At 47.7% G+C, this 24,232-nt stretch overlaps 1 protein-coding gene across 5 annotated transcripts; it reads right to left on the bottom strand.

The window, feature by feature from the left end:
* Window positions 1-181: 181 nt before the first annotated feature.
* ECSIT (ECSIT signaling integrator) lies at window positions 182-17,583 on the bottom strand. 5 transcript variants are annotated; one of them, XM_004748378.3, is made up of 9 exons: window positions 17,470-17,583; window positions 17,086-17,260; window positions 9,571-9,689; window positions 5,495-5,921; window positions 5,140-5,363; window positions 1,633-1,690; window positions 1,367-1,515; window positions 1,066-1,171; window positions 182-522 (listed from the first exon to the last, which is right to left on the bottom strand). In XM_004748378.3, the coding sequence occupies exons 3-9, from the start codon at window positions 9,664-9,666 to the stop codon at window positions 272-274; spliced, it is 1,311 nt and encodes a 436-aa protein (XP_004748435.1). In that variant the 5' UTR covers window positions 9,667-9,689; window positions 17,086-17,260; window positions 17,470-17,583; the 3' UTR covers window positions 182-271. The 5 variants fall into 5 exon arrangements, with proteins under 5 accessions (XP_004748435.1, XP_004748434.1, XP_004748436.1 ...); XM_004748377.3 differs by having other exon boundaries at window positions 17,121-17,260; XM_004748379.3 differs by having other exon boundaries at window positions 17,121-17,260; window positions 17,462-17,561.
* Between the last annotated feature and the right edge of the window lie 6,649 nt (window positions 17,584-24,232).

Raw genomic sequence — 24,232 nt, 5'->3', positions numbered from 1 at the left:
CGTCTCATCCCGAATGCATCTTGGAGAGAACAAGGAAAGGGTAGGAGCGGTCAGGTGAAGGCAGAGGGAAAGCCTGGGGTCCGATCTGTTCGTCCCGGATGCTGCAGATCCCTTGAAAAGTCAGGCCACCAAGCATTACAAGGACAGAGACGCCACGCTGCCAGAGAAAACAGAGGACAGCCCCAGGACGGAAAACTTTTATTTGCTGTACACTCAAAAGGCATCTCACGCTGTCACACCAGTCCACAGCTTGTTCGGTGACTGCTCAAGCTCAGCTCTGGCCCTGATGCTGTCGCTGCTGATCGTCTTCCTCTTCTTCCTGTACCTCTGGTGGGGGCGGGGACGGCTCCTCCAGCCCTGAGGAGGGCGCCAGGAGCTCCCCGGTGGACCCTGCCAGGCGGAAGACCACGGGGATCTGGGCCAGGGCTGGGTTGGTCTCCTGCAAGCCCTGGATCCACTTGGCCAGTGTAGCTTGATCGTGGGCACCCGCCATGCATATGGCGAAGACAGGGCCTTCCTCCACTGTTGGGGGAAACAGGTGCTTAGAGTTTGTGCAGTGGGGATTGGAGGAACACCCCGCCCCCCCCCCATGCCTGCACCCCTTCCAGGCCACAGGTGGGATGTTTCTTGTGCATCCAAGCCTTTGCACAAGATATCCCCTCTGCCTAGACTGCTAATCCCATGCTTCACCTGAGTGATGCCTTTCTTCAACATTCCACCAAGAAGTCCTCCCCACAGCCTACCCGATGCTGGCTGGTGTGCTCCTCCCTTGAGACCTCCAGAATGTAACTTAATGTTCCTGTTCCCCACACTGTCCAGAGCTGCTCAAGGGAGGGACCTGGCCTGTCCTGGTCACACTCAAGTAGCCAGCACAGAGATGCTCCATGACCAAGGGCTGACAGGCCTGGAGCCCCTGGGGAGCACACGTGTGTGTGTGTGTGTGTACTTGGACGTCTACTGGGTCTGCATGTGGTAACTGGGCCAGGTCTTAGCCTGGGTGCTACCCTTGTACCCTAGAGGCCTCATCATATCCGGTGCAGGGAACCCTGCCCACCCCAGTTTTACCTTTATCGATGTCAAACTCGTAGTCATCCCAGCCGCTCCTCCCGTAGTCCAGGTGCAGCTGCATCGGGTAGTAGAGATTCCACTCCTCTGGAATTTCTTCTACTTCCTACCCCAGGGAGGTGGGTATAGTAGGGTCAGAGGCCCAGGATCTTGCAGGCAGTGGCAGCCTACCTCCCCAAACCAGGAGCCATCCCTTCCTCTTCCACCTGCCCCTCTGAGACTTCACAGGAGCCCCTGAGTGGTGCCAACGCTGCCTTCCTCAAATATACCCATACCCGCCACTCATGCTTTGGGCCCTTACCCTCTCCTCAGGGGGCAGCAAGTCAGCTCTGAGGATGTGATAATAGACACATTTGTTTCGGAGCCACAGGGAAAAGGGGCCCTCGACGAAGACCGGCCGCGCTGGGTTGTGGTGGGCCAAGGCAGCCTGCTGATCAGGAGTCTGGATTCCTGGTGTGGAGACACACAGAGCCAGGGGGCCCTGGCTGATGGGCTCTGCCCAGAGGCCCCGGGGAGCCCACCCAGCAAGTCCGATGAGAATCCAGCCACCCCATGCCAGAGCCTTACCTACAATGTGGGGCTCGGCGGGATCTGCTGCACCTGTGGTGTCTGTGGAAGAAGGCATCTGCAAGGAGGAGTAGGGGTAGAAGCTTGTGGCCCCCAGCCTCTCTAGAAGAGCTGGGGAGAAAAATGGGGGAAGGGGATCCCAGCGAATTCAGGCCTTCTTTTGGCCTCCTACCCATCACTGAAGCCCATCCCTTCCTCACTTCTATCCAATGTGGCACGAGCCTAGAATCTTAGAGCCTGCCTACCTGTGTTAAAATCCGGGATCTGCCATACAGGCTGTGTGACTGTGGTCAAGTCGATATAATGGTGTGCCTCAGTTTCTCCAAAAAATGGAGGCATAAAGCACTTAATTCAGGCAGTTCTAAAATGCCAAGAACAATGCCTGCCACATAGTAAATGCTCCAGCTTGTGAGGTTTTAAAAGGAGAAATAATTTCACATGCACAGTATATTCCCAAGGAGACACAAGAAGCAAATCAGTGTTCGCGTCTGTGGAGAACAGGGAGGAAAGGAAATCCCTTTTATATATTTCTAACTTTACATAACTGCAGTGATTCAAAAACCAAAACAAATGAAATCTTTTTTCTAAAGATTTTATTTATTTGAAATGAGAGGAACAGAAAGAGCTGGGGGAGCACCAGGCAGAGGGAGAGGGAGAAGCAGGCTCTCCACTGAGCAGGGAGCCTGATGTGGGACTCAATTCCAAGACCCTGAGATCATGATCTGAGCCGAAGGCAGATGCTTAACCAACTCAGCCATCCAGGTGCCCCCCAAATTAAAAAAAAAAAAAGCACATTTGGGGCACCTAGGTGGCTCAGTCGGTTAAGCATTTGCCTTTGGCTCAAGTCATGATCCCAGGGTCCTGGGGTCAAGTCCCACATGGGGCTCCTTGCTCAGCGGGGAGCCTGGTTCTCCCTCTGCCTGCTGCTCCCCCTGCCTGTGCTCTCTATCCATCTCTCTCTCTGACAAATAAATAAATAAAATCTTTTTAAAAAATGCATATATTCTTTGATTGAAACATCTTAGAGGGGACAACTTCATCCATCCTTCCTTGTGAAGAAGAACCGAGATGAATCAATGGGAGACACAGACAGGCTCCCGGCCATATTCTTAAGTGAAAACAGCAAAAGACCAGATGCAGAACATGTATAAAATGCTGTGCCACTGGAGTAACATTATAAAGCATAAGTTCTTTGGAGGCAGAAAAAAGTATACGCTTAACTGAGGCACTGAGGCACCCCAAAACTGATTTTTCATTTTAAATTTCACATTTTGGAGGTCCCCCCCCAACATTTGATTGTATATTTTTCTCTTCTCTTTTTCTTACACTAAAAATCTTGGTTCCTATTAATAGTAGTACATTTACTTATCCATCAAACTACAGAAATAGTTTTGATATTACTGCTCACCGTAGTGCTATGGGATGAAGCTTAGGATTTCTCTCCGGGTATGTTTGTTCTTTGAACGGAAACCACTAAGGAGGGGCTATTGGACAGCTGACTCGAGAGAACTTTCTATCTCATTGATTATCCTATCATTTAGATATTTGGCCAGATCCACTTGCTTCTGTTTGTTTTCAATTTTAGTGGAGCTCCCCTCCTGCCTTTAAAAAAAAAATACATGTAAACATTTGCACAGTTTAAAAGTCAATCCGTAGTAAACAGATGTCTCTCTTCCTCTCCTGTTCTCTCTACCCCGTCTCCTCTGCCTGCCCAGAGATGATAATTTCTATGCACTTCAGATTTATCTTTGTATTATTTATTTTTGTGAAAATAGGAAAATAGGGATATGCCTTTTGACTTCCCCTCCCTTCTCACACTGAAGGGAACTTACTATACCACTGAACATACTTCAACTTTTCACTTGCCTTTTTTTTTAACCAGTCTAACAGAAGTGTTAGACTCTTATGTAGATAATGCCCTCCTGATGGGACCCTTGGATTGTTCCCATTCTAAATCTAAGTGGTGCTGGTGATCATTTCACCAGGTTCTCAATCTTTCTGTATGTACTTTTCACAATGAGGGGAAACATACATACAAAGGCTATATCTGCTTGCCAGTGCATAGGAGCTCTTTGGAAGGAGACACAGGGGTGGTCACCCCTGGGGAAGGAGCCTGGAGACTGAAGGTCTAGGCTAGGAGACAACTCTTCATTGTGTGTTCTTGAGGACTGTTTGGCTTCTAAAGCTTTACTTTTCAAAATGAAGAAGTGAGTTAATGTGCTCCAGGCCAAGTCTCTGTCCTTTCTCACCTGGACACCCCATTACCCCCTGTCCCTACCACTCAGTCCTCTGCCTGCCCCCATCCAACACTATCCATGGGGCCACCAGAGGGTGCTTTTGAAACAGAAACTCCTTCCAGAAACATGACTCCCCCCCGCCCCATCCTTCCTGTTCTTAAAATTTCCTGGGGGCTCCCTCCCCACCAACAGGTTCAAATCACACTCTAGCCTGGTGCCTCCGTGCCCCTTCTCCCCCAGCCCAACTGCCTGCACTGGCCAGAAGCAGCCCTTTCTGCATCTCCCAGCTGCCCTCTGAACCCCAGCCCGCGCTACTTCCACTGCCTAGAATGCTCTCCTCACCTCTCCTGTCCTGCCCAAGTGCAAGTGCAGCTCACCTCACCTCTTCTGGGAAGCTCTCCTCTCACCTTGCCCCTTCTGTGCCCCCGCAGCCCCCAGGGCTTCTCCATCTCAGAACCAGCAGCTCTGAGAGAAACTGTGATCAGCCTCCAGGACCACAGGCTTCTCCATGTGGTCTGGCACGAGTGGGGTCCCTAGGACCCTGTGCGGTGTGTGTGTGTCTGCATGTGTGTGTCCTAGTTTCTTGAGTCATTCAACAAATAACCGCGGAGCTCACTTTTGGGCCAGACCCTGTACTGAACCTTGGGAGACACAGGGGAAACTTGAGTCACTGTGAATGAGAAACCAAGGCAGGTGCCCAGTGCCTCAGCCAGGGTGGTCGGAAAGGGGATCCTGAGGAAGGATAGGAAGACGTAGCTGAGATCGTAAGAACATGAAGTCCCAGGGAGGAGTGGTCCTGGCAGAGGAAGCAGTGAGCGCAAAGGCCTGAGAAGTAAATTGGCATAGAATGCTCGGGAACTGGGGCACCTGGGTGGCTTAGTCGGATGAGCATCCAACTCTTGATTTTGGATCAGGTCATGATCTCAGGGTCCTGGGATGGAGCCCCGCATCAGGCTCCAAGCTCAGTGTGGAATCTGCTTGGGATTCTTCCTCTCCTTCTGCCCCTCCCCCACTCCCTCAAATAAATAAATAAAATCTTTAAAAAAAAAAAAAAGGCAGGCTCAAGGGCCAGAAAGGAAGATAGATGCCTAGCATACAGAGTGTGGCGAGAGGAGTAGGTGCAGAGGTCAGAGGTCAGAGGTCAAGCTGCAGGGAGGAGTGAGGGCCATGGGAATCTCGTCAGGGCTCAGCCTGTCTCCGCACCATCGCTCAGGGTGAGTGAGGGGGCCAGGCTGGGGTTGCAGCTGAGGGCACAGCCAGGGGTGGATACCTGATAAATGGTGACGGTGGCGTTGAGGTTGGGCTCCATGTGCCGCAGGCCCAACTTGGCCAGGTCCACCGGGTCCTGGGGCAGGTCCCGGGGCACAGGGAAGGGGTTGATATTCTTGAAGCGGGAGAACCACAGCTTCATGCGCACAAACTTGAGCATGGGGTAACTTTTACGTCCAAATATCTGAAGCAATAGGAACTCGGTCTCCTTGTTGGGCATCACGCCTGCGTCGGGGAGGAGACAGGGAGTCAGGCAGGCCGACAGGGAAGGGGAGACAGACATGAGAAACAGAGAGGGGCGGAGGACCAGGGACAAGGCAGACCCCCAACTCCCGACCTGAGCCTGCTGGCCTCACCGTGGTTCTCCATCTGTTCCAGGACGGCCACCCCACACTCCTGCTGCCGGGGGTAGTGGATGAACATCTTCTGGAAGATGCTGCGAGGCCGGAAGACCTCCTTGGGAAAGACGTCGAGCAGCAGGTTGTAGACAGCCAGGTCCCGCTCGACGCCGAACTCCCGCATCTTGCGCAGGGCCAGGTAGATGAAGTCCACGTGACCCCGCTTGTGCACATTATGCTGCCCGAAGTTCTGCACGGCGCGCACGAAGTCTGCCTTGTCGCGCGTCCCTTCCGGTGCCCGCTGGAACAGCTCCTCGTGGAAGGCCAGGGCCTTCGTGGGTTCCTTCTGGGGCTCCGGTGGGGGCGGGGCCAGCCACGAGTCGGAGCTACCGGCTGCGGTGGCGGCAGCGCTGCAGTGCAGGCCTCGTGGGGCCTGGAGAGGCACCTGGGGACAGAGAACAGTGGCCGGAATCTGGCACCTCCCAGGTCCCCCCCCCCCACCCCAAGAGGTTGCCAGGCTGGCTCTTTCCTGGGAATGGTGCCAGTGGGCATCCCGAAGGGTCCCCAAGGAAGTGTGGTGCTGTGGGGACTAGACCAAGATCAGACACCCTTACAAAGTGTGAGAAAACAACAGGGAAACCCACACGGCAAACACAGCCTCTGATGCAGGGATCCTGCCTCGGGTTTGTAACTCCCACAGCTATCGACAAGACCTGGGCCAGATGACGTTTGTATGTCTGCTGTAGCGGTGGGAATAGCCACAATGTGCGTCTGCAAGGAAATGGTTAAGCACATGGCCATGAACGTGGACAGGGGGCACCTGTGTCTCTGAGAGCCACCCAGGAGGGTCCTGAGTGACCCAGAAGGAGCTCTCAGGTATAATATGAAACAAAAACAAGCAGCGTGTGGAACAAAGTGCCCAGAGAGCTGCGGGGGGGGGGGGGGGGGCTCACCAAATTATATATAATAGATCCTCATTATTTGTGGTCTCCCTGGTTGCAAATTTGCCTACTTGCTAAAATTGATTTGTAATCCCCAAGTCAATACTCTTAACACTTTCCTGGTCATTCACAGACACATGCAGTGTGGTGAAAAACTGGAGTCGCCCAAGCCTGGTCATTTCCAGCTGAGATAGAGCACAGGGAACACTCGGCCCTCCGGTTTCAGCTGGCACGCTGTCAATGTGTGTCCTCTTAGAGATTTTTTAAGTGCACATTTTCCACATCTTTCTGTGGGTGACTTTTGCTATGGAAAATGGCCCCCAAGCACAGTGCTGAAGGGCTGCCTCGTGGTCCTCCCTGCAAGAAGGCTCCGCAGTTGTTTACAGAGAAAATAGCATGTGGTCAAGAAGCTTCCTTCAGGTGTGACTTACAATGCTGGGGGCTGGGAGTTCAATGTCCATGAATCCAGTTTATATCCAACAAGATGTCTTTAAACAGAAACACACACACAAACACAAACCAGAAACACACACAGAGACGCACACATACAACAAGGTATGTATTGATGGGTTGATGACAATGTGAGCAGAGGCTCCGTATTTCCCTGGAAGCAACAGTTTGATATTCACTAATTCCGTGCAGGTGGCCACTACGCAAAATGTAACTATTGTGGGTAAGAGAATGACGGTATGCATATACATTATTTGCTCCTGTAGAGTATGCCTGGGAGGAAATACATTGAATGGGTAACACCTCTAGCCTCTAGACAGGGGAGCTAAGTGGCGGCCAAGCAAAGGAGGGACAGACCCTTGGAGGTGTAGCCCCAGAACTGCTGGGATTGCCTGCTTTAATTAACTGTGTTGTCTATTCAAAAGATACATTTCAGGGCGCCTGGGTGGCTCAGTTGGTTAAGCAACTGCCTTCAGCTCAGGTCATGACCCTGGAGTCACAGGATCGAGTTCCGCATCGGGCTCCCAACTCTATGAGGAGTTTGCTTCTCCCTCTGACCTTCTCTTCGCTCATGCTCTCTCTCGCTGTCTCTCTCTCAAATAAATAAAAATATGTATTAAAAAAAGATACAATTCAACAACTGAGTTTGAAAAAGAAAAATGTAGATTTTGGAGTCAGGAGGAGTCTTGGGTTGACTGTCCTCTGCTAGGTGACACCCACATCCCACTTTGCTGCTCAGGCCTCAGTTTCCCTGCCGGTTACAATGGTGTTTCCCTTGGGCCAAGCAGACCTTATTCCCCAGAGTGGGTAGTGGAGGCTTCTGGGGGCAAATCTGAGGGGCACCTATGGCCAGCTGCCTGCTTTTGTCCATAAAGTCTTACTCGAATCCAGCCAGACACATTCGTGACATTGAATCTGGGGCTGTATCTGTGCTCCATTGGCAGAGGCAAGTAGTTGTGATAGGGATTGTGTGGCTTGCAAAGCCAAAAATATTTACTCTCTCTTTAGGAAAATGTTTGCTAACCCCTGTATGGATAGTATGCTACCAAATTTCTTATTTTAAGTGAAACCAAATGTTTAAATTAGAATGATTATACACATGGCATCTTTAAAACTACATAGCGAGGGGCACCTGGCCAGCTCAGTTGGTAGAGTATGCAACTCTTGATCTCAGGGTCGTGAGTTCAAGCCCCATATTGGGCATGGAGCCCACAACAAAAAATTTCTTTTCTTTTCTTTTTTTTTTTTTTTTGGAAAAAAAGAGCTAATAGTTAATGATTATTCTTCCAGGCATTCTTCTTGAGCACCTTCTGAGTGTGAAGCTCATTTAATCTTTCCATCTGCCCATTGAGAAAGTGCTCTTAGTGTACCCATTTCACAGAGGAGGAAACTGAGGCCTGGAGAGGTACAATGGGATGTCTGGCGTCCCAGAGCTGCTAAGTGACAGAGCTGAGATCAGAGTCCCCGTCCTTGGTCCCTCTGCTATGCTGCCCCAACAGCCATCCCAGTGTCCTACTTCCATAAGGTGATGTTAAAAAAAAAGTCCATTTAAAGCGAAATTGTAGGGGGCGCCTGGGTGGCTCAGTGGTTTGGGCTGCTGCCTTCAGCTCGGGTCATGATCTCAGGGTCCTGGGATCGGGCCCCGCATCGGGCTCCCTGCTCCGCAGGAAGCCTGCTTCCCTCTCTCTCTCTCTCTCTCTCTCTCTGCCTGCCTCTCTGCCTACTTATGAGCTCTGTCTGTCAAATAAATAAATAAAATCTTTAAAGCGAAATTGTAGGCAACTCATTCTGCGGGTGGTATGTGCATGGGTCAAAAATCAGAAAGGTGGCTCTAGAATGCCCCAAAGAAGGGGAGACAAGAGATTGTATAAACAAAAACATAGCACAGGGCTTGGCACAGAGGAATTGCTAAATAAGGGAGACCCAGACATAGCCCGGAGACACTGGGGGTTCAATTCCAGAGCCCATAATGAAGCAAATGTCACAGTCAAGTGAGCCAAATGACCGTTTTGGCTTCCCAATGCATGGGACAGTTCGGTTTACACTACACTGTAGTTTATAAAGTGAGCAGTAACGTTAAGTCTTAAAAAAAGGACAAACCTCAATTAAAAACTACTTTCTTGCTAAAAAACGCTAACCAGCCTATCTGAGATTTCAGCAGGTCATAACTGCTGCTCACGGATCACCATAACATGCACGGGAATAATGAATAAGTTTGAAATATTGCAAGAATTACCAAAATGTGACACAGAGGCACGAAATGAGCGAATGTGGTTGGGAAAGGGCACCAAGAGACGTGCTCGATGGAAGGCTGCCACAAACCTTCAACTTGTAAAAACCAAAAATGAAGAAACCCTTGCATTATCTGTGAAGCATAATAAAACGATGTCTGCCTGATTAGTATTATCAAACTGCCACCATCACTGTTACGGCTGTCTATGCCCATCGATCAGCTTGGGCTGTCTGGTCACTCTGGGAAGGGAAGGAAGTTCAACGTTCTGCCCGTATTTTTACAAATGGATGCAGGAGTCACTCGCAGTCACCACTCAAATCTATTTAGCTCCTGTATCCTCATTTCCAAATTCAACCTCTCTACCCACATGGGCAGCAGCACTTCTTAAAATGAATAAGGCGCATCCAGCTGGCCTTCAGAGCAGAGAGGTCAGCTGCTGTGAGCAGATGACTTGCTCGGGTGCTGGTTACCTGGGGGAAGGGGGCTCCCATGACGGTGGCCCCGCAGATGCCTCTCCAGCCCCGAGAGATGCCCCGGGCCAGCAGGAGGGCTTGGGCCCAGCTCATGCTGCTGCTTGTCAGACAACCACCTGGATGAGAAAGAAAAGACAGCATCAGCCTGGCACCCCTACCTGCTAGAGGAGATGAGACCCCGCCTGTGCAGAGACCACGTTCCAGAAGGCACAGCTAACTCACAAGTCCCCCTGGTCTCCGCATCCACAAGATGGACTTAAAATGGGTGTTACAGCCAAGGGTCCCTACTTTGTTGGGCTAATCCCTCCACTATCTGGAGGTATTTGCTCCTGCCATGGTCCCCCTCCCCACTGAATCTTTTTTTTGTTTTAAGATTTATTTATGGGGCACCTAAGTGGCTCAGTCAGTTAAGCATCTGCCTTGGGCTCAGGTCATGATCTCAGGGCCAGGTCCCACACTGGGCTCACTGCTCAGTGGGGAGCCTACTTCTCCCTCCGCCCCTTCCCCTGCTCGGCTCTCTCTTTCTCTTAAATAAAAAATACGAGAGAGGGAGAGAGAGCACACGTGCGAGAGAGTGTGCACACATGCATGTGAGGGGGGCAGGGCAGAGGGAGAGAATCTTAAGCAGGTTCCAAGCCCAGTGTGGAGCCCAAGGCAGGAACTGATTTCACGAATCCTGCGATCATGACCTGAGTCGAAACCAAGAGTGAGATGCTTAGCCAACTGAGCCACCCAGATGCCTCTGAATCTTTTTCTTTTCTTTTTTAAGATTTTATTTATTGAGAGAGAGTGAGAGCATGAAAGGGGAGAGGGTAAGAGGGAGAAACAGACTCCCCACCAAGCTGGGAGCCTGATGCAGGACCCAATCCCCGGACTCCAGAATCATGACCTGAGCTGAAGGCAGTTGCTTAACCAACTGAGCCACCCAGGAGCCCTCTTTTTTTTTTTTTTTTAAAAACAGTTTTATTTACATATCCTATAGTTCACCCTTTTCAAGGGTAAAATCCAATGGTTTTTTAATATATTCAGAGTCGTGCAACCGTCACTGTAATCTAATTTTAAAACATTCTCCTCACCCCAAGAAGAAAACCTACACCCATTAGCAGTCCCTGTCATTTTCCCCCAGGCAACCACTAATCCACTGTCTCTATAATTTGCCTACTCTGGGTAGTTCATAAAAACAGGGCCATACAACACATGCTCTTGTGGGACAAGCTCCTTTCACTTAGCAAGTGTTTCAGGCTTATTCACTTTGTAGCATGGATCAGACTTCATCTGTTTTAATTGGCCAAAAAATCCCATTATACGGATATGACCAAGTTTTATTTATCCATTCATCGATTGATAGACATTTGGGGTTTCCACTTTCCGACTATTATGACCAAAGCTGCCACGAACACTTGTGTGGGAGTTTCCTTTGAACAGGTGCTTAAATGCCTCTTATATAGAGAGAAGTCAAATTATTGAGACATATATATGGTAATGCTGTCTCAAACATTTTGAGGAACTGCCAAACTGTTTTTTGTTTTGTTTTGTTTTTTTTAAAGTAGCCTCCATGCCCAAAGTGAGGCTTGAACTCACAACCCCCAGATCAAGAGTTGCACACTCTACCGACTGACACAGCCAGGCGCCCCCTGCCAAACTGTTCTCTCAGTTGGCCACACCACTTTACATTCTTAACAGCAGAGTATAAAGGTTCCAATTTCTCCATATCCTTGCCAATTCTTATGGTCTTTGCAATTAGATACACAGTGGATGTGATTGTCTCATGGTCGGATTTAAACTTCCCTAAAAACTGATGCTGAGTATCTTCTCACGTCTTTATTGGCCACTGTGAATCTTTTTTGGCGAAATGTATATTTAGATCCTTTGGGCATTAAAAAAAATTGGGCTCCTTAGCTTTTTATCACTGAGTTGTAAGTGTTCTCTATATATTCAGGATACTAACCCTTGTGAATTACAAATACTTTCTCCCATTCCTTGGGCCGTCTTTTCACTTTCTTAATGTTACTGTTTGCGGCATGAGTCTTACTCTGATGACATGCAATTTATGTTTTTTCTATCTAGGAGGTTGATGCTCTACCTAAAAAAACACTGCCAAGGCCAAGGTCATAAAGACTTATTCTTAGGTTGAGGTGACTGGATGGTGCAGTTCATTAGGCATCTGACTCTTGGTTTTAGCTCAGGTCATGATCTCAGGGTTGTTGAGACTGAGCCCCTGCATTGGGCTCTATGTCCGGTGTGGAGTCTGTTTGGGACTCCTCTCCCTCTCTCTCTCAAATAATATAAATCTTAAAAAAAAAAAAAAAAGAAAAGAAAAGAAAGAGATATTTATTCCTATTTCCTTTTAAGAGTTTAATAGCTTTAGCTCTTACATTCAGTGCTATGATCCACCTTGAATGGTGTAAGAAAGGGATTCATTTCAAATGGATGTCTAGTTGTTCTAGTACTATTTGTTGAAGAGACCATTCTTGCCCCATCTGTCCTGACATTCTTTTGTTCTTTTTTAAGATTTTCTTTATTTATTTGAGAGACAGAGAGAGAGAATGAGAGAGATTAAGCAAGAGTGGGGAAGGTCAGAGGAAGAAGCAGACCCCCTGCTGAGTAGGGAGCCTGATGCAAGACTTGATCCTGGGACTCCAGAATCATGACCTGAGCCAAAGGCAGTCACTCAACCAACTGAACCACCCAGGAGCCCTTGGCATTCTTTTTTATAATTAAGTTTTAAAATTTTAATTTCAGTACAGTTAACATGGTTATATTAGTTTCAGCTGTATAATAATGTGATTCAACAATTCTATATATTACTCAGTGCTCACCATGATAAGAGTACTCTTTTGTCTTGACATGCTTGCTGAAAATCAACTGACCATAAATGTAAGAATTTAATTCTAGGCTCCCAGTTCCACTGATCTATATGTTGAGTCTTATGCCAGTTCCACACTGTTTTTTGTTTTACTTTGTTTTTAAAGATTTTATTATCTGTCAGAGAAGAGAGAGAATAAGGAGGGAGTGCAGCAGGCAAAGGGAGGAGCAGACTCCCCTCTGACCAAGGAGCCCAATGCAGGACTCGATCCCAGGACCCCTGGAATCATGACCTTAGCTAAAGGCAGATGCTTAACCGACTGAGCCATCCATGCATCCCAGCACCACACTGTTTTGATTATTATAGTTTTGTGGATTCTGATAGGGTTTGTATTGAGTCTACAGATCAATTTAGGGCATATTGGTATCTTAATAATATTTAGTCTTCTGATCTATGAACATGGGATACCTCTCCATTTATTTAGATCATCTTTAATTTCTCTCAACAATGTTTTATAGTTTTCAGTATATGAGTCTTTTAGTTATTTTGTCAGATTTATTCACATTTCATTCTTTTTTTAAAGGATTTATTTTTAAGTAATCGCTACACCCAACATGGGACTTGAATTCGCAACCCTGAAATCAAGAGTCATCTGCTGTACCAACTGGGCCAGCCAGGTACCCCTACTTATGTTTCATTCTTTAGGAAGCTATTACATATGGAATTATTTTCTTAACTTCATTTCCATATTGTTCAGGGCCAGGTATAGGAACACAATTTATTTTTATATATTTGGATTTATATCCTGCGACCTTGCTGAACTCACTTCTTAGTTCCAATAGCTTTTTATTACATTCTTTAGGATTTTCTACATATAAGATCACATCACCTGCAAATAGAGTTTTACCTCTTCCTTTCCAAACTGGATGTCTTTTATTTATTTTTCTTTCCCAAGTGCCCTTGCTGGAACCTCTAGTGCAATGTTGAATAGAAGTGACAAGAGTTAATATCCTTTTCTTGTTCTTGATCTTAGGGGAAAGGCATCCAGTCTTTCATCCTTAAGTAAGATGTGAGCTGTCGGTTTTTCATAAATGGGCTTTATAAGGTTAAAGAAATTCCCTTCCAGGGGCGCCTGGGTGGCTCAGTTGGTTGAGCATCTGACTCTTGATTTCAGCTCAAGTTATAATCTCAGGGTTGTGGGACTGAGACCCACATCAGGCTCCATGCTCAGCATGGGGTCTGCTTGTCCCTCTGCCTCATGCTCTCTCTCTGGAATAAAAAAATAAAAATCTTAAAAAAAAAAAAAAAAGAAATTCCCTTCTATACCCAGATGTTGAATGTTCTCACCAGAAACAGTATTGGATTTTGTTAAGTACTTTTTGTTCCAAGTACTGAAACAATCATGTAACTTTTATCTTTTATTCTCTTTATATGGTATATAACATTAACTGGTTTTCAGATTTCACAGTAATCTAGCATTTCTGGTTCAAATTCCACTTGGTCATGGTATATAATCCTTTTTATATGTTGCGGACATTTGGTTTGCTAGTTATTTTGTTGAGGATTTTTACATCCACACTCATAAGAGATAAAGGTCTGTAGTTTTGAGTGGCTGTGTGATTTGGTATCAGGGTCATACTGACCTCATAAAATGAGCTGGGAAGTGTCTGGATTATTATTATCATTTAAACTTTCCCTAGCATCCCCCATCTTGTCCCAAAGACTCTCTCCAGCTTCTGCTCCACATCTCTGTTCCCTTTACAGCAAAGCTTCTCCCAGCAGATATGTATACACGAGGCTGCCTCACTCTCTCCGGCTTGGCTGCTGCCCCAGCCACTCCACTGGCACCATTTGTAAAGGCCCCTTTTGCGTTTTACACTTATCAAAGCCAATGATTATTTCTCAGACCTCATTTTGCTCAGTTTCTCAGAAGCGTGCAGTATGGGTAAGGCCTTCCTCCCACCTTCTTGGCATTCTAGATTTTCTTCCTAGAACCCAGGCTGCTTCTCAGCCAGTCAGCAAGACCCACTTCCTTCTTTGAAGTCTGCAATGTCTGCAAACTTGAATGGGCAGATAAATCACCCAGGATCTTGTTAAAATCCAGATTTTGGGGGCATCTGGGTGGCTCCGTTGCTCAAGCACCTGCTTTTGGGGGTCCTGGGATCAAACCCTGAGATGGGAGGGTCCTTGCTCAGTGGGGTGCCTGCTTCTCCCTCTCCCTCTGCTTTTTCCCCACTGCTTGCGCTTTCTCTCATTTTCTCTCCTGCTGTCAAATAAACAAATAAAATCTTTTTAAAAGAATGTAGACTTTGGTCCAGCAAGTCTGGGGTAGAGCTAAAGACCCTGCACATCCAACAAGTTTCCAAATGATACTAATACTGCTGGTCTGGGGACCACACTTCAAGTAATAAAGCTGCAAAGTGTCCCGCATTCTGGATATGTCTGCCTGCTACCCTGAGGTGTCTTTCAACTTGTTCCTCTATTCTCCATACTACTGTAGGCAGAACTAATGGTTCTCAAACTTTGTTCATATTAGATTCATCTAGGGAGATTTAAAAAATCCCCATGTCCAGGCCATATCCTGGATATAATAAATCCGAGTATCTAAATCTAGGACCCCAGCATCAGCATTTTAAAACACTCCAGGGGCGCCTGGGTGGCTCAGTGGGTTAAAGCCTCTGCCTTCGGCTCAGGTCATGATCCCAGGGTCCTGGGATCGAGTCCCACATCCGGCTCTCTGCTCAGCGAGGAGCCTGCTTCCCCCCACCCCTGCCTGCCTCTCTGCCTACTTGTGATCTCTGTGTCAAATAAATAAATAAATAAAATCTTTTAATAAATAAATAAAGCACTCCAGCAGCACCTGTGTGGCTCAGTCAGTTAATCATCCCCCTTTGGCTCACGTCATGATCTCAGGGTCCTGGGATCAAGCCCCATGTAGGGCTCCCTGCTGAGCAGGGAGTCTGCTACTCCTTTCCCCTCTGCAATAAATAATCTTAAAAAAACAAACAAAATTAAAAAATAAAAACAGAAAACCAAGACACTCCATTGACTCCAAAATGAAGCCAAAATTAAGACCATACTTGAATCTTTGCTACTCAAAGTGTGTTCCAGATACCAGCTATATTAACACTATCACTTAGAAGAGCAGAATCTCAGCCCTAACCCAGACCTTCTGAATCAGCATCCACATTTTAAGAAGAGTCCAGGTTTCTCAAATGTGTGTTAAAGTCTCAGAAATGATCTATGTGCTGACAGATTCCAAATGGTTATTTTTTTAAAAGATTTTATTTATTTATTTGAGAGAGTGAGAGTGAGCAAGAGAGAGCATGAGCCGGAGGGGAGGTGGAGGGAGAGGGAGAAGCAGACTCCCTGTTGAGCTGGAAAGCCCAATGTGGAGCTGGATCCCACAACCCTGGGACCATGACCTGAGCTGAAGGCAGACACTTAACTGACTGAGCCAGCCAGGCACCCTGGATTCCAAATAGTTATTGCTAGTCCTGAGATCCAACCTCCATACCTAACTGCTACTTTGACATATACCTAGCCATCTCACACTTAATTTGCTCCACAATGATATCCCTGCTTAAACTTGTTCCTCCACATTCTAGCCAATGACACCATTATTCCTAGTCATTCGGTCCACAAACCTAGGAGTCATTTCTGAGGCCACTATGTCCCTCATTCACCCATTCAATCCAATGAGTAGTCCTGATGAGTACTTCCAAATCCATTCCAAATACATCCCTATCTCTCCATCTGCCAGCCACCGACCCAATCCATGATCTCTCTCTCTCTCTTTTTAAAAAGATTTTATTTATTTATTTGACAGACAGAGATCACAAGCAGGCAGAAAGGTAAGCAGAGAGGGAGAAGCAGGCTCCCTACTGAGCAGAGAACCTGACTCGGGGCTCGATCCCAGGACCCTGAGATCATGACCTGAGCCAAAGGCAGAGGCTTTAACCCACTGAGCCACCCAGGCGCCCCCCATGATCTCTTTAATACCTACCCAGCCTTCCACCAGTCAATTTTCCCTGACACGGCCAGAGGGAGATTTTTAGAATGTAAACGAAATTCAGTATTCTCTACCTAAAATTGCTAGTTTTATATCACACTTAAAATACTCAGACACGATCTACCCCTCCAAACTCAACTCTTTAAAAAATAAAATTTCATTTATTTATTTGAGAGAGAGAGAGAGAGAGAGCACAAGCAGGGGGAAGGGAAGGGGCAGAGGGAGAAGCATACTCCCCCAGGACCCCAGGATTATGACCTGACCAAGGGCAGACACTTGGACTGAGCCATCCAGGGGCCCTTAGGTACACTGTTTCTTAAACAAGCTAAGTTTAGTCTCAGAGCCTTTGCACTTGCTTTTCCCTCTTTTTGGAAATTTCTTCCCCCAGATCAGTCCATAGCTGTTTTCGGTCATTCAGGTTCATATTTAAATGAGAGGCTTTCCCTGACCACAGCCCCACTCTCAATCTAAAGCCCCCATCACCCTGACGAGTGCATTATTAGCAATTATTAACATCTGAAATCACCTGTTCCCTTTATTTCTGACTTATTTCTGGCTCCCCTAGCCGACCGGAGATTTTGTCTTCTCATTGCTGTGTTTCCAGCAGCTGGACAGTGCCTGGAATGTGGTAGGTGCCTAACAAGTATCAGTGTAATGGCGGAGAACAGCTAAATTTCTACAAAACGTCTATGACCTGTAAGTCCGAACCCCGTGGCGGGGTGTACCTACAGCAGCTCTGAGGCTGGCTGTCAGGATTCTGGGTTCCTTGGGAGAAACGGACTGACGCGGGTTCGAATTCCGGCCTAGCTCCCAACTTGCGGTGTGACTTCGGACAGGGCCTTAACCTCTCTGGGCTTCAATTGTCTCATCTGCAAAATAGGAGATTAGGGACGGGGGAGGGGAGTACACGGAGAGCGGCCTTTCCCAGCACGTCCCCGCCCGCATCTCAAAAGGTCATGGTGCCCTGGCCCAGCAGCTGGGTCGCTCTGGGCCGCCCTCCTGCCCTGCCGGCCCAGAACCGACCGCCCAGGACCCAGTAGTTCGAGGTCGCCTCCCCACGGGCCACCTACATACTCACGCAGCAAGCCGCGGGCTCCGGACCCACTTGGTCTGGACTCTGGGCGCCGCCATTTTACCCAGATTGCTTCCAGGTCACGAGCCACCAGGGAGACAGCAAATCGAGAACGCCGATTTAGAGAGGTCCCGCCCCAAATGGAGGAGCACCAATAGAGAGGAAGAAAGACCTTGGCCCCGCCTCATACCGACCCAAGTCCCACCCCGATTAAGGCTGGGAAAGGAATGACTGGACTGACCCCGGATGGGAGGCTGGACCGGTGAATGTGTGTGAGAGATGCAGTGTCCTGGATTTGGACTTCTTTTCCCTTTGTGCAGCAGGCCTGTGATCCCGGATAATCCCCTTGCCTTGGGTCATGGCGACATTGGAGATAGTGCAACTGGCATCCTCCCCACTGGCTGTGCAGTTGGGCAGAGGCTGTGCTTGGGATTCACAATTGACCACAGCGCAGTGACCACTCCAGCCCATCCCTATGGCGGCTCCCCTCCCGTGGCTCGCCCTTCTGCACCAAATGAGCTTCTGGGCGCTCCGCCAGCTCGTATCCGGCAGCCTCTTGTCGGCCCAGGAGCGCTTTGGACTCAAATGCCTCCAATGGGACTTCAGGTGTGCCTCGGGCCGGAAAGGCCTCGCAGAGAGAGGGGTGGAGCCTAACTTGCCCCCTCCCAGGTGTGTATTCATTGTCCTCTCCTTTGCCATCACCGCTTTCAGCAATCAACCGAGACCATCAACATCGACTTTACTCTTACAGAGTCAGTGGGGCCTGGGCCCGGCTAGGGTGGGCGGGGGGCGGGGCAGGAGGGCCGCTTGGGGAACATTCTTCATTGCACTCCCAACGCTTCACTGCACTCCTGTGGGTGTGGGGAGCTGGCAGCATGGGGAAGTGGGATGGACACGGCTAAGGATGGCCAGGTGATAAGGGTGAGCAGATGACAAGGGATCTCTTCAGGAAGGTTCTCAGATTGAGGCTGGCCCAGCTGAGGAGGTTCGTTGGCCAGCCTGTTGTCTCTCTACCCTAACCCAGGCAGAGGTTGACCCAAGGCCTCCACCCCTCCATGCCAGGCCCCTAGCTTCCCTGTCCAGAGCTGTCCCGGGTTCAGTGAGCCGCCTGCTCACCCCACGGACTGTAGCTGCTGCCTCTGGTTACCTGCCCAATGTCATAGAGGATCCAGCTGGGTGGGACCCCAAGGTCACATTCACACAATTCCCTGCACCCTTCTGACCCCTGCTTCCTCCAGATCTGGTAGAGATTCTCCACACCTGGGATCAGATACCATGAGGTTTCTCTCTCTGGCTTCTACTGCTTTGGTAAAGACCCCTGGACATACACATCCCTCCTCTGCTCCATACCCACATATATTGAACATTGCCTGTGTGCCCAGTTACTATAAACTCCATGAGGATAGGGGGAGAGGGGGTGCGGTTTGTTATGTGTGGTGTCCCCAGCTCTATGGACAGGGCCTGGAATGGGGTACACACTCAATAGATGTTAGTTACAATCATGAATAAATTAATGGATGAATGGGCCTGATGCTCCTCCTGATCTTGAAACCCTACCAACAGTCACTTGTGACAGCCCCATGTAACTCGCCTTCCACATGCCTGACTAATTACCCTACCACTGCCTTTCCTCCTCTTTCCCCAGCCCCAGGGCAGTCTGCATTACCTTGCAGACTTCTATGCCAGTGGGGTCTGCTCAAAGCCCTTCGTTAATCTTGGGTACTTGGGTTTGGGTACTTCGGGTTTGGGACCTTCCTGGTCTTCTCCTGCATCCCCCTCCCCTGCCTTCAAGCTCCGAATCTCCAACTGACCTGTCCGCAGTTGGTTCCTGAGTACATCGAGCTGCCCCTGAAACTCACTAGTGGTCTTGCTACATAATCTATGTAGCTGACATCGTTATGATGCTGTTCTCAAAGCCGAGGGGTTTTGACCATGGCTCTGCTGGTCCTGGACCTCCTCAGCATGTTGTAGATGTACCACTTCACATGGTCCAAGGCCCGAGGCAGAGGAACTCTCATGACCCAGAGCAGAGAGTGGAAAGTTATTGAAAAGATCCAGAAGAGCTTCCTCAACCCTGCAGCAGACTTGGGCCCTGGGCCAAAGAGTGTAGGGGGTTGTACGCAGGAGCCTGTGGCTCTTCCCACCCCACCATGGGGAAGACTCATACTCACTCAACAGGAATTCATTAAGTGCTGCCTTTGTAACAGGCACTGTTCTAAGCATTGAGGAATAACAGTGAGCACAGACAAATTCCTGGGGGAGACAGACAAAAGACCCTCGTTCTATAGAAACATCTCACAACTACTTACAACTTGAAAAAAATTAAGTGCAACTTCAAATCATCTTATTGACATTAATTGCTTCTCAGCCTTTTAGCTAAGATCAAGTGTATCATTTTGTTAATGTCAATCTACCTGGAACTTGGAACATTGACCTATTGTAATTAACAAAAAATTTTAATCCCTTCTTGCTTGTGTATAGAGCCAGATTCTGTGTGTCCTGTGTATAATTTATTTAGATTTATGCCTTCCATCAATCTGTCATCTCCAACAATACATTTATCAATTCAACAAATATTTATATGTTTTAAAAAACAAACTCAGGTGTGTGCTAGATCTAGAAGGAAATGTAATATTAATTTGAGAATAGGTAAAGAGATTTATGTTCTCCAACTGGGGGTCTGGGTGGCTCAATTGGTTGAGCACCCAACTCTTGGTTATGGCTCAGGTTGTGATCTCAGGGTCATGGGATTGAGCCTTACGCTGGGCTCTGTGCTCAGTGTAGAGTCTGCTTAGGATTCTCTCTCCTTTTCCCTCTGCCCCTCCCCGCTGCTGGCATGCACTCCTGCACTCTCTCCAAACAAATAAATAAAATCTTTTAAAAAAAGAGAAACTTAAGTTCTCCAAGTACTTAGAATTTTCCAAGGAAGGACATATTTTCATGAAGTAAAAATGTAAAATGCTACACGTGATTATAACTGAATGTTGACATTAATAAAGGAATTTTAAAAAGAAATATTTTATAGCTTGAGCTATGTGATGATTACATGGGTGTATATGTATGGAAACATTCATTGAGCTCTCCATTAAGATTTGTACATTTTTAGGTAATAGCTCAATTTAAAAGTTTTTAAACATGATAAATGACTCATTGAGCTATAATTTACACACCTTTCTGTATGTATAATGTATTTTAAAAGTCTAGACAAGTGTCTGAGGATTTGAAGAAAGTGGAATGCTTGTACATTGCTGGTGGGAATATAAACTGGTTCAGCCACTAAGGAAAAAAGTATGGTGGTTCCTCAAAATATTAAAAATATAACTACCATATGATTCAGCGATGCCATTTCTGGGTATATACTCAAAAGAACTGAAAGCAGGGACTTGAACAGATAGTTACACACCCATATTCATGGCAGCATGATTCACAATAGCAAAAGCAACTCCAGTGTCCTTGGATCACGAATGGATAAACAAAACGTGGCATATACATACAATGGAATATTATTCAGCCTTAAAAGTTAAAGAAATTCTGACACACGATACAACATGGGCGAACCTTGAGGACATGGTGCTAAATGAAATAAACCAGCCACAAAAGGACAAATACTGTATTATTCCATTTATATGAGGTCCCTAGAAAAGGCAAATGATACCGACAAAAAGTAGAATGGTGGTTGCTAGGAGCTGGAGGGAGGAGAGCATGGGGAGTTAGCATTTACCGGCTACAGCTTCAGTTTTAGAAGATGGAAGAAAGTTCTGGTGATGGATGGTGGGATGGTTGCACAGCAATGTGAAGGTACTTAGTAACACAGAACTGGACACTTAAAAATGGTAAATTTGGGGGCGCCTGGGTGGCTCAGTGGGTTAAGCCGCTGCCTTCGGCTCAGGTCATGATCTCAGGGTCCTGGGATCGAGTCCCGCATCGGGCTCTCTGCTCAGCAGGGAGCCTGCTTCCCTCTCTCTCTCTCTGCCTGCCTCTCCATCTACTTGTGATTTCTCTCTGTCAAATAAATAAATAAAATCTTAAAAAAAAAAAAAAAAGACAAGTGATAAGGGATGAAGTCAGGGTGGAGTACGGGGCTCCTGGGCTGGAGGAGCGGGGGTGGGGGGGTGGGGGGGTGGGGGGAGGGGCTGGGAAGAGCCAATTGAAGGCTATTAACCTAAGCGGATTAGCGCACAAAACCGGGCTTGGCAGTAACAGAGGCTCCAAGCGAGTGAGTCATCCGCCCCCGAATAGCCGTATCTGCAGTCCCTAGGCCTTCGTGACACATGGCACTGCCCTGGGGACCGGTGGCTAACCTTAGCCACGGGTAGGATGCCTCAAAGACTGCTAAACCTCCGCACTATCGCTTCACTAAGAGTCCTGTGATTGGCCAGGCTGAAAGGAGCTCCAGCCAATCAATTGCGGGCCCAGGGGGCTTGAGCACCCCCACCCCAGCACGTTGACAGCCACGTGGGCAGCTGCTGGGAAAGCTCCTGCCCCTGGCTCCGGCGCCCAGCTCTGCGCAGGCGCACTTCGCTCTGCTCAGCTGGGAGGTGGGTGAGGGCACGCGTGGGTGGTGGTGGTGTCGCCGACCTGGCCGCGGCCTCCGGAGCTCCCAGTGTCCCTTTTCCTTTTGAGGCAGTTATGGCTCTCTTTTTCTTATTTATCTTTATTGAAGTAGTGGATTCAAACACAAGCGTTTACATGGATTTTTTTTTTTTTTTTTTAACACAGAGCCCAACAGTTTGCGTGGAACCCCGATATAAACCCTTTAACGCAGAGTCATCAAAACAACCCTAGGAAAAATAGCAGCTTCACAGGTTTGGATCCTGGCAGACAGCTCCGTAACTAGGAATGGAGGTTAAAATCACCAGCAGTGAGTCACCGTGACATCATAAGCCCCGGGTATGAGAAGGGAACATCACCTCTCTGGTATCCTTCCCAGTAATGTGAAAACCTCAATCTAATCGACATAAACCAAACTGAGAGGGTCTACACAGTCACTGGCGGGCTCTCTTCAAGAGCGTCTGATCATGAACGACTGAGACTCTGTCACCGACTGGAGGAGTCCAAGGAGACATGACAACATAATGCAATGAGATCTTGGATTGGGTCCTGGAACAGTAAAAGGACCAGCAGAAAACCTGGAGAAAGCCAAATCAAGTCTGTAGTTTATTAATAGTATTGTACCAAGGTTAAGTTCTTAGTTTTAAGAAATGTATTATGGTTATGTAAGATGTTAGCACTGGGGGCAGCAAGGTGAAGGGTATATGGGAACTCAGTGCTATTTTTGCAACTTTTCTGTAAGTCTAAAATTATCTCAAAATAAAAAGCTAAAAAATAAACCTAGGAAACAGGCACAATCAATATGCCCATTTTCCAGAGGAGGAAACTGAATTACAGAGAGGTTAAGATACCTATCCAAGGTCACACAGCCAGGAAGCACAAGGGCATGCCCCAAACCCATGGAATATGGATCCAGAGCTTCCCCCCCGCCCAACTCTTAACCACAACACCACAGAACTGTTAATGTCATTGACACAAAATGCTGCATACTCTGCCTTTATCTGTGTCTGTCTCACCTGTTCCCTGTTGATGGACCTACAGAGTAATTTTATTAAAAGGCCACTGCAGGGGCACCTGGGTGGCTCAGTGGGTTAAAGCCTCTGCCTTTCCCTCAGGTCATGATCCCAGGGTCCTGGGATTGAGCCCCACATGGGGCTCTCTGCTCAGCAGGGAGCCTGCTTCCCGTTCTCTCTCTGCCTATTTGTGATCTCTGTCTGTCAAATAAATAAATAAAATCTTTAAAAAAATAAAAAAATTAAAAGGCCACTGCAATAAATGTTCTTTTCACACCTACGCTTGTACTTCTTAGGTATATTCTTAAAAAAGAGATTTTTCTGGATCTGAAGGTGTATTAGGTAGCAGGATTCTCCAGAGAAACGGAACCAACAGCAAAGACAAAGACTGTGTGTGTGCGCGCGCAATTATAAGGAAATGACTCACATGATTATGGAGGCTGAGAAGTCAAGTATCTGCAGTTGGCAAGCTGGAGACCCGGGAGAGCAGACGATGTAGTTCTAGTCCCAGTCTGAAGCCCCGAGGACCCAGGGAGCCCATAAGTTCCAGTGTGAGAGCTGGCAGGCTTGAGACCCAGGCTGATGTTCCAATTTCAGTCCAAAAGCAGGAAAATACCAATGTCCCAGCTCAAAGAAGTCACATATAAGGAGTTTCTCTCTCTCTCTCTCTCCTTTCTATAGATTTTATTCATTTATTTACTCTTAAAAGATTTTATTTATTTTTGCGTGCGCATGAGAGAGATCACGAACAGTGGGGAGGAGTAGGGGGAGAAGCAGACTCCCCGATGAGCAGGGAGCCCAATGCAGGACTCAATCCCGGGACCCTGAGCCAAAGACAGACGCTTAACCACCCAGGGGTGCCTAAAGATCTTATTTTTAAGTAATCTCTACCCCCAGTGTGGGACTCAAACTCACAACACCAAGATCAAGAATCTCATGTTCTACTGACTGAGCCAGCCAGGCACCCCATGAGGAATTTCTTCTTATTGAACAGAAAAGGTCAGTCTTTTTGTTCTATTCAGGCCTCCAAGTGATTGAGTGGGGCCCATCCATATTGGGGAGGGCAATCTGTTTTACTGTCTATAAATTCAAATACCAATCTCATCCCCAAAATACCCTCACAGACACAGCCAGAATAATGTTTGAATCTCTGGGTACCCTAGGGCCCTATCAACTTGATATGTAAAGTTAAGCACCAGAAAAGG

The sequence above is a fragment of the Mustela putorius genome, unplaced genomic scaffold, assembly GCF_011764305.1.
Source record: "Mustela putorius furo isolate JIRA1106 unplaced genomic scaffold, ASM1176430v1.1 tig00000095_pilon_pilon_pilon, whole genome shotgun sequence".
NCBI classification, from domain to species: Eukaryota; Metazoa; Chordata; class Mammalia; order Carnivora; family Mustelidae; genus Mustela; species Mustela putorius.
The sequence above is the reverse complement of the archived record's forward strand: the minus strand, read 5'-3'. Positions and strand labels throughout refer to the sequence as shown.